General features: G+C 44.2%; 1 protein-coding gene across 1 annotated transcript; it reads left to right on the top strand.

Moving 5' to 3' along the window:
* The first annotated feature begins 314 nt into the window (after positions 1–314).
* Positions 315–10,057, top strand: LOC309864915 (conserved oligomeric Golgi complex subunit 2-like). The gene is made up of 3 exons (XM_082730875.1): positions 315–460; positions 2,688–2,768; positions 9,542–10,057. Exons 1-3 carry the CDS (start codon positions 404–406, stop codon positions 9,671–9,673), a joined length of 270 nt encoding a protein of 89 aa, XP_082587001.1. The 5' UTR covers positions 315–403; the 3' UTR covers positions 9,674–10,057.
* Positions 10,058–10,477: the final 420 nt, after the last annotated feature.

Below are 10,477 nucleotides of genomic sequence, written 5' to 3'. Positions count from 1 at the left end.
TGTTTAAGAGAGATGTAGCCCGTCAGACTTTCACATCAGCTGGCTGAGTATCATCAATTACAGACAGAGAACTGTTCACCTTCTGTGAAAATTTTTCACATTCATTTAAAATGTCATCTAAAGGCAAATTGTTCTTAAGGAAACTTTCGTTTCTCCTGAATTCCCTTATTTTTATAGTTTCATGTATTTCAAAAGATTTTTTTCATATTCTATGAACAACATTAATGGCCAAATAACACTTCTGTTGTTTAGCTAGTTATGTAGCAAAATACGGTTGTGCCAAAAAAAAAAAAAAAAAAAAACCAAGTTAAATCTGGTACTGCTTTGATCGTTAAATAGATACGTCACTATTACTCCTTATCATGATGTGTTTGTGCCAACCTGGTTTTGCCTTTAGGTTGGCATGGACAAAGCCCTCAATCAACTTTCTGTGCCTTTGGGACAGTTACGAGAAGTTCTGGTAAGTCCCCAATTAATGAAAACAGTCTGCTGTGACGCCTGTTGTCCTCGTCCGCTTTTCTCTAAGAATTCTTTTCATCTGTTAGTTTGGTGGTACTGGTGGTTGTATTTTAACGGTTCATGATTATAATATTCACCTTCAGAAGAGTTGTAAATGATTTTGTTTTTGCATATGCTAAAAACCTAAAAAAACATGTTCGATTTGAAGAAGACATATTCTCAGAGTAGACAACCTTAAAATGTCAGGGGAGAGGAAGCATATTTCCAAATTCAACTTATTAATGCCACTTTGGTCATATGTAAGTGGTTTCTAACTTACGAATGACTTGTATTTTAACAGTTTGTAATCTTGTAAATATCCCCCCCCACCCCACATAATCTACGTGTGGTTAGGTTCCTGGGCTGATCTACAAAAACTGTGTAATCCCTAATGGAACTGAAGGATAATATAAATAAAATGTAATACTTAATAAATGTTACATTTGCATGTTCTCTCAGAAAAATCTCTGTTGTGGGAATGGGACTCCCCACCTCTAAGCCATTGGGAATAGGAACTCCACCTGGGTGAACAGTGGAGGGGCAGTTGTGGCATCACTTCTTACAGAAAACTGTGCTGCCCTGTCTCCCCTCCCGCCCCCACCCCGTCTGTGTCTGGTGCCCTGACTTACGGCCTCTGTCCATTCTGATGCCCTGTCGTAAACTTGTCATAAACGACACCATCCTTCCTTGTGTGTCTCCTTTAGCTTGAGTGGCCTCTTGCGTCCCTCCCCTAAGACAGTGCCTGCATCCTAGAGAGAATATAAGGAGAACATAATTTAAGTGAAGACACAGTACATGGTTAGAACCAAGAAAAATGCGGAGTAATGGAAATATCATTGCTGAGAAGCCTAGGGGAGGGGCAGGCAGGAAAGAGTTCGTGAAACAGGTAAAAATCTTGAGTTGTGCCTTGAGTTGTAGCCAATACTTTCCATGGTTTATGTCTCATTTGAATTTTACAAAATCTTGTTAAAGATACTTTTCCTTGGAATGGAAGGGATTTTCATGGTCCGCTGTTGGATTCCACACCAGCCGCTGTGGGGCTCTCCCACTGCCTCCTTGGTGTGCCTCTTCCTCCCGGGGCCTCATAGTGGTGTTGTTTCCCAAGCCTAGCCTTCCTTTGGCCTCCCACTCTTCTCTCGAACCCCCTTCCTGGAGGCAGATTTGCTCTACTCACACAGGCTCCCGTCCCGCCTCACCCCCTGCCATCACCGTATCCCCTCCCTTTTCCATGGCCTGTTTTTATGGCCACTTTGGTCCTGCTCAGCCACAGGCCTGACCTGCCTTTCTGGTCCCAACTCTGAAGCTGTTCTGTGAGATTCTCAGACCACTGAGGGATACGACTATATCTGTCTTCATTGCATCCCTGTAGGCTGCCACAATACTGACGTCCAGGAGGTGTTTCATAATGTTGATGGAGTGAATTAATTCACCTTCCTGTGGAATTTTTGTGATATGCCTACTTCATTCTAGTTGTTTCTGTTAACCTTTGTTTTGGCCCTAATTCCTAATTATCTCTTTATTCATTAGCTTCTGGACATGTTTCTCTACCTCTGTGCTCTGCCTTTTTCTGGTCTTCTGTTCTTCATTCTTGATTCCTGGTATTTCCATACCCACATTTCATCATCATGCATCAGTGCTTTGACATTCTTTCGTTCTCCAAAATATGCAGAATCTAAAGACTTCATCTCAGTGAAGTTGGCCCTCCATTCCTATTTCTGCTTCTCTCCAGAAGGAAGCCTGCAGTGCACATGGCTGTGTGCCTGTCTGACCCTGCCCCTGAGTGTGTGTGCACTTACATCTGCTCCCCATCCCCTCCCCACCTTGGCAGCTGTGTACACATGGCTTTCAGAGTCCGATTCGAGCCCCGTCGCATTTCCAGACTCTCCTGTACTTTGCTTCATATTATCTGTTCTCCATTCTAAGCCCCCTCATCCCCATAACTTTCACTGTATATGTCATTCTTCTTCTGGCCATGCGACCCTGCCTTCATGTCATTATGCCCCCAGGTCATGAGTCCCCTCAACAATAACTGTGTCTGGTATATCATGTTTGTTTTTTTTTTTTCTTGTCAATATCTGCATAGTACTGGTGCACAGGTATTAATTTCTGTGGAATTGAATGAGATGTAGGAAATTGATAATGTGACAAAACAATGTCTGTAATACATTTTCTTTATTATTCTTTTAAAGAGTCTCAGGTCATCAGTCAGTGAAGGAATTCGGGCAGCAGATGAACGAATGTGTAAACAAGAGGACATAAGGAAGAAAAAGGTACCCTCCAGTAGATTTCTTATGCTGCATGCCAGTTGAAGCCCTCTCCTCTTGTCTCCGCGAACTTGTCAGCACTATTCAGCTTTTTTTCTTTTTTTTTTTAAATTTAGCTTTTTTTCAAAGCTCTCACGCATGTGCATTTTATGCATTATGTCACGTTATCTACCTGAAACAAGAAGACAGAATTTCAGAGGTACCCACACGATCTCAAGATCACCCACTTTTTCCAGAACAAGAAACAGTGATAACTGTTGTCGGTGCAGCGCTTGACAGTTAATGACTGTATAAATTGTCAGCGGCACTGTAAAGAAAATAGGCCTATATTAGAGACTAGGGGAGAAGTGGGCTTTCCAAAGCAAACTCAGGATTCTGCCGTAGGTTTGCTGTTATTTTCTGATCCTGTGTTCTTTATGTTCTGGTGTTCACTTTAATTTTTTCAATTCCCAGTAGTTAGCATGCGGTGTTGGCTTAGTTTCAGGTGTGTGAGACAGGCAACGGCTCTGTACATCTGAGGGCTCACCCTGGGAGTGTGCCCCTTAGTGCTATCTCCAGTTCCAAGTGTCCCCGATATCATTCATGATCATAACGATGTAGGGGCACAGCGGGCATTGGGAGTCTGGGCTTCTGACTCTCGCCTGCTGCTCTGTACAATGTTTTCTATGTGTATTATTAGCATATTTGTTAAATTCTCAGTGGGGAGAAGCCTGTTTGAGGGACCTTCTGTTTAATTCGCCTCTGGATCTCCTCACAGCTTTTGTCCAAAGAATGCTTGTCGTGCGCTTCCAGACAAAACAGTAAGCTTTGTGAGAGCAGGGTGTATTTCTTGCTTTATTTTCTCGTGCCCCCCCACCCCCCGTCGGAATGAATATCGAGGTCCCAGGGGTGTTCATTATTATTATTATTTATTGAATGAATGACTTTGTATTTTTTTGTTCTTTAAGGATGAGAGTTTTCATAATGTCCCTCAACCTCTTTGATAATATTTGTAGTGTAAAAGGTCTTTAATGATTTGGTGCTTGGGCATATAGGTATATGCACATGTAAACTGAGAGGGCCAGTACAATCGGAAGCCAAAGTTAAAACATGAATAAAGGGCCATAAGAAAACAAATGGAGGGGCGCCTGGTGGCTCAGTTGGTTAAACGTCTGACTCTTGATTTTGGCTCAGGTCATGATCTCAGGATCATGAGATTGAGCCCCGCATTGAGCTCTGTGCTCAGCAGGATGTCTGCTTGAGATTCTCTCTCTCCCTCTGCCCCTCCCCTGCACGCGCACATGCAGTCTCTCTCTCTCTCAAATAAACAAATCTTTTTTAAAAAAATAGGAAAGAAATGCCCATAGAAAGATTCAGGATGGGGAAAAAAAGAAATAAGAGTATAGAATATGAGAAATCAAAGTCTAGGGGTTTTTTTTTTTTCCTCTATAAACTTGCAATAGAATATGGAAGTATGCTTATTCTAGAACTAAGATTTGCATTCTTGAGAATTCTGTGTTTCATAGAAATATTCAAAATATAGCATGCCCTATATATTTGAAGTTAACTTTTGGTCTTATATTTTCCTGCATTTAGCATGGGAAATAAAGATGATTAAGAGTAAAGATGGTGACGTTTTTTTTTGCTTAATTTTTATTTTTATAGATGTGTGTGTTGAGGCTTATACAAGTTATTTGATCAGTTGAAAAGATTGAAAAAATCTTAAATTCACAAAGTTCGAAAGAAACCTCTGCACTAGAAGCAAGCAGGTAAGCATTTTTTTTTAAACTAAGTAGCACATAAATTAATACTTCACATCCAATCTAATTAGGTGGGGACGGCTTAGTTAGAATTCATTTCTGAACAAGAAGGAAATCCAGGTTTGTGGCTAGAATGTAGCTCCAGGAGAGTGGAGAGCATGAAATGGTGAAATCTATAACACGTTCCTATAAACCCTTTGGTTATAGACCACAGTTCCAACACGTCATTATGCTTGCAGTGTAAAAGTATATTTGGAATCACCTTCCCTGAGGACTAGCAAAGTCCTGTTGATCTTTAAGGCATACCTACCATTCATCTTGGTTTTTCTCCATCTCATTTTTTTCCCTAGACATGCCCAGAGTATTACCATTGATGTATTTTGCACCAGCATTATATTATTATGAAACAGTATAGGACATATCCAGTTGAAATTTACAAACAGGAAAGAAAAAACTTATGAAATAGGAAAAAGATGATGGCTCTCTTTGTTATACTGTGATTGTCTTGTTCCCTTCCTGGTGTGAATTTTCAATCAGCCAGGGTAGATGAGTGACTCAGAAAATGAGTAGTTAGGTCCTGTCAGCACTGTGAGACGCACAGTGGTGCAGTGGGAGTAGCCGGGGCTGGTCCTACACATACCAGCTGGGCTGCCTGCGTCAAGGTCGCCTGGTGCCCTGAGTGCTCTGTTGTGTGACGCTAACAGTCCCTCCCCTTGCAGGCGGAGTTAGGTTTCTAAATTTTAGGAATTAAGGTTTTAGATTTGGAAGGAACTTGAGAGACCATATGCTCCACATGTCTCATGATGGAGATTAAGAACGGACACATCCCAAAGGAAGCGATTCTCTGGTCCTAGGTCTCTGTCCCCTTTCACATCAAGGCATTCAACTAAGTGGTCAGCCTCCACTGTGCTTGTGTCTCTAGCCCGTTGCACTCGTGCTTCTGCCCCGTTCGTCCACACTTAGCAGACAGTCTGCACGCGGCCCTTCTGCAGCCCGTGTGTCTCCAGCGGCTCTGCTTCACTGCGGCCCTTGGCAGCGCCTGCAGCCCCTCCAGCCCCTCCAGCCCCTCCAGCCATGTCCACGTTCGGCCCCTGGAGAGCTGGCCCTCCAGTGTTCTTCCCGTCTTTGCTGTTGCTGCTGTGCTCCTCGGATAGAAACACCTCAGTGAGCTCTGTGTCTACAATCCTGTCCCTTTGCAACACTGTCCTTGATAAACAGACATTGTGCACTTTCTTGCTCAGAATTACCTTGGAGGACTTTTTTCTCCAGAAGAACAGCTCTGAGCTCTAGAGTCAGGAAAGCCAGAGCAGTGTCAGCGCACAGTAAATCCATCATGCTCTGCCAGGCCCAGAAATGCCAAGAAAAGGATAAATAGGAAATGCGCATGGGATCAGTCAGTAGAGGTTGGGATTAGGCTTCGGCACTGTTCCTGCCAAGCGCTTGCCTTCCCTCCACACCAGTTCTGATGCTCTGGGATGGAGCACACCATGGCAGGTCTCCAGAGATTTTGGGTTTTCTTACAGTGTGTTTCCTCACTACCTGACTGCCCATCCTCAGATGTGGGATGCCTCATAGAGCCCACCAGGGGCTTTGGGGCCTTTGTTGTGGTTTTTTTTTTCTTTCACTGTTCGACTTCCTTTTGAATGGGGTTGATGCTTTCTAATGTGGGGGGCAAGAGGGAAGTGTATCCAGTCCACTTGATGGCAGATGCACTGTGAGTGATTTCTCACCAGCTCCCGGAGCACCGAGCTTGCTCTTTCTGCCGTTGGGTAAATTTAAACTTGGAGTCCACTGCTCTGAGTGATTTCCCAGGTTGCTGCTAGGCGGTCAGTTTTAGCTGATTGAGAAGACAGCAGTAGTTGGTACTGGGGAGGTACTTGGGAGGGAGAATGAGGCAGGCAGAGAAGATGAGGGGGCTTCGGGTATGAACGGTAGGACAGGGAAAGAGAGAGGAGGGGGTTAGAGAATGGGAGAAGCAGGGAGAAGAAGGGCATAAATGGGATAGCACGAGGAACGTGGAGGAATCATGCAGTTGTACCCACACTGACCTAAAATAGCTCCATCCCCTTGCCTGGGCCCTGTGGCCCGGGCCAGGCTGCGTCGGTGGCTTCTACGACCTCCCCGCTCCTCACCCCTTGCACTGGGGCCTGCTGCACAGACAGTTTGTCATGAAAATTGATGGCGTTCAGGTGCAGGTGCCTGAGCGCTGTAAGGCATGGGGGGCGGTGGGGGTGGCAGGTTTTAACTTTGGGAATTACATTTCTCTAATTGTCTCTACTAGCCCTCTCTGGACTAGACAGATTTTGGAGAGAATTGCCACAGAATTTAACCAGTTACACTTTCATGCTGTTCAGAGCAAAGGCATGCCTCTTCTGGACAAAGTAAGACCAGCAAGTGTTGGTTTCGATTTTCAATTTGCTGTTTGCGAATTTCCTGGATGATTTTGGTTTTACCTAGCATTGCCCCTGATAATTGCTACTCTACAGGATTTTGAAGCTAGCTTTGAATTTTTTTTTTTTTTCAGTGTCTCCTGCTTGGGACCCTGCTTCCATTATGTCACACTAGATAGATTTTGTGTAAAGACACAAGCGTAGTCTCCAAACTATGCAAGTAAAATTAATTCTGAATTTCATGTAACTTGACACATCATATGATGTAGTCAGAGTTCATTTATCCAAAGCCCTTGACTGGGTTTAAATGCACGTTTGTCAGATTTACTCCGTAGCTTAAGAGGCAAATAACTTTTTGTCATTCCGTAATTGTCTAAACTTCACTTTGATGAACCCGACTTAGTTTCAAAGAAATCATAGGGAGGAGACGCCTCAGTGGCTCAGTCAGTTAAGCCACTGCCTCTGGCTTAGGTCATGATCCCAGGGTCCTGGGATCGAGTCCCACCTTGGGCTCCTTGCTTGGCAGGAAGCCTGCTTCTCTTTCTGCCTGTGTCTCCTTGTGTGCTTGTGCTCTCTCTTGACAAATAAATAAATAAAAACCTTTTAAAAAAAAAAAAAGAAAGAAAGCAATCATGGGGAGAAGAGATTCATTGTTATTCTCTAGGAAATGTTGGGATTTTAATCTTACATATATTCTGGTAGAATTAGAGGCTCGCTTTATATATATAACACATATGTATATAAATTATACACGTATATTTGAGCTTTTAGAAACTGTGGTGCCTGGACCTTCTTTCCTGGTCTCTCTGTTCTTGCAGCGTATAGCCCACATTACGGCCATGCTGCAGCAGTCCCTGAGAGGCCTGCTGCTAGAAGAGCTTCAGACTTCCAATGTGGACATCATACGGCACTGCCTCCAGACTTACGCTACAATTGACAAGACACGGGATGCAGAGGCGTTAGTCGGTCAAGTACTGGTGAAACCGTACATGGATGAGGTTTGTGCCCCCATGCACCTCATTCCACAAACACAGAGCATCTAATCTGGCTTCGTTTCTTGACTGGGTGAGAGAGAGCTCAGGGCTCTTCCTTGAAGATGCTCTTAGTTCCTGCTCTTCTGGTTGTAAGGAAAAGTTGGTCCCGCTTGGTGCCCATCAGCATGGCAGGAATCAGGCATGCGCTCTGGTCTCTTACAGTGATGCCATAACTCAGGGATCATCTTAATTTAGTAGGGGTGAGGGACTTGCCTAGGAAGAAGGTACAGATCAGAACATTTTCAGGTCAATTTCCATTTCCATAAGTTATACATTAATGAAGTTGCTGAAAAGCATGACCCCACCAAGGTGCCCATGCCCACTGGAGGAGCTGGAAGACAGCTCTGTGCACAGGGAAAGTCTGTGAGGGGAAGCGTCTTCGCAGAATTTATGTGGCCTAAGTCTTGAAGACCATGGGGGAGTTTGCCAGGCTAGGAAGGTGGGAGGGAGGGAATATTCAAAGATAAAGGGCTTTGAAGGGCGAGTTAGCGGGGTAGTACCTTAAGTCCAGAACTTGGTTACCCAGTGTTCTTGACCTTTAAGGATACAGTTAAATACAGGGAGTCAGTGTATCCTGCCTCTGAGCGGCCGGAGTATGGGCTGCACCATGTGAGGCCGCCAGCAATCAGCAGCTTCCAACTTAGAGAGCGTCGGTTTCATCTAGTTCAAGCTGACAGAAGTCATGAAGCCAGTCTCAGCGTTTGAGGGCTTTCTTCCAGTCACCTGCCAGTGCGAGTGTTCTTTCTGTCTGGTAAGTATAAAGCTACCCACCATGACTTCAGGATGAAAGGCTTCCAGTTTTAAAACGAGACAGTATCCCAGTGATAGAAGTGAAATTGAAGGATTAATTTCAGTAATCTTCTCAGCTTCATTAAGACTACTAAAAGTAAATGATCTGTCAGTTCTTTGTATGTATCCTATTATAGTTCATAGCTCTCTCTGTGGGGGTGAAAAAGATCACATTATTCTTTGTCACTAAATGAAAATATTTTAGTTATTTAATTTATGCCCTTTTCATTGAACTGAATCTAATATGCTAAATTAGGGAAGTACTTTACGTTTCCGTGTCATTAAATGAACTGTGGCCACGTTTGTATTTTAAGTTTGTATGCTTGTCATTCACCTCCTGCAACTCAGCCTCACCAAAAAAAATTAAATACTAAAGCAAAATAAGATGTGTTTTCTTCCATCACTTTCCATCTCAGCCCTTTCCCTGTTCTGGAGACGGTAGAGGATAAGGCCAGGGTGAAGATGGTACAGAGCTGTTGTCTGCAGATACAGTATTTCGCTTTTAAGCTCAGAAGGGAAGCAGATGAGTGTGTGTGATGTTTTAGCTTCAGGCCAGTCTCTGTCCCTCAGCCTCTGTGTCCCCCAGGGTTGGAGCAGTATTCCCAAATCCCGGGACCTAGATTTTCATGCCATTGTTACTTACCTCCTGTTTAGAAAGCATACTGAGTGGGGAGGAGGAAGGACGAAGTGCATTTTTAAGGTTTACACGATTCTTTTCTCTGTAGTGTATAGTTCATACTTCTCTTTTAGGTGCTTTAAAAACAAACAAAAACACAAACAAACAAACAAATAAATAAATAAAAATAAAACGCTCTTCCTTCTGCTAGGTGATTGTAGAGCAGATCGTTGAGTCTCATCCAGACGGCCTGAAGATCATGTATGCTAATAAGCTCCTGGAGTTCGTTCCTCACCACTGCCACCTTCTTCGAGAGATCACAAGAGGAGGCATCTCAAGGTGACATAAAATGCTGTGTATGCACCTGAGCTCAGTTTAGTGACCACCTGTCACCTCCTCATGTGCCGCTGATCCCTGGCTGTCCTGTCTGACCCGGGAACGTGGGAACGTGTGCTCTTCCCTATTTGTTACCAGTGCTGTGAGGCAGGTGTCACTTGCCTGGGTTTACAGGGAAGGGAATGAAGAGTGGGGACGAATCTCAACGGTGACATTTGTGTGACTCCAGAGCCTCTGCTTTTCTCTTGTCTATACTGTCTCCTTAACCAGGCTCAAAATCAAAATTGGTTTCCTTCCATTATTGTGATGTCATCATCGGTCTAGAAATACCAATTCATTTTAATTCAACACGTTTTATACTGATGGCAATTAAAGTCATGAACGGTTTTCCCTCCCTCTCTTATTTCATTTCCATGGCTTTCCAGTTCTGTTTCATGACTATCCCATTACCTTCCACCATCTCCGTCATCCCAGTCCAGACCTTTGTTGCCTTTTGTTCGAGGGTAGCGGGCTCTCCCCACCTGGTCTCCCAGCTCCACCTGTCCCTCTTCATTGCAGCCCTCAGCTGTCCCACCTGCCCAGAGCTCTTCAGCCTTCCTGAGTCGCTCGTGGCTTCTCATCGCCCACAGAAGAGCATCCAGTCTTCCTGGCGTAACCTGTGACCGTTGGTGCTTGAGTCCTAGTGGTTCTCCACTGTAGAACTTTCTACTGTGGAACTTTCCCCCATACCACTATGGTTCCTGGCCAGACAGGAGCACTTGACCTTCCCTAACACACCTGGTACAGAAGATCCCTGACTTCACCTTGGTTC

This window comes from Mustela nivalis (genome assembly GCF_964662115.1).
Source record: "Mustela nivalis genome assembly, chromosome: 5".
Classification (NCBI taxonomy): Eukaryota; Metazoa; Chordata; class Mammalia; order Carnivora; family Mustelidae; genus Mustela; species Mustela nivalis.
This window is presented reverse-complemented; position numbering and strand designations above follow the sequence as displayed.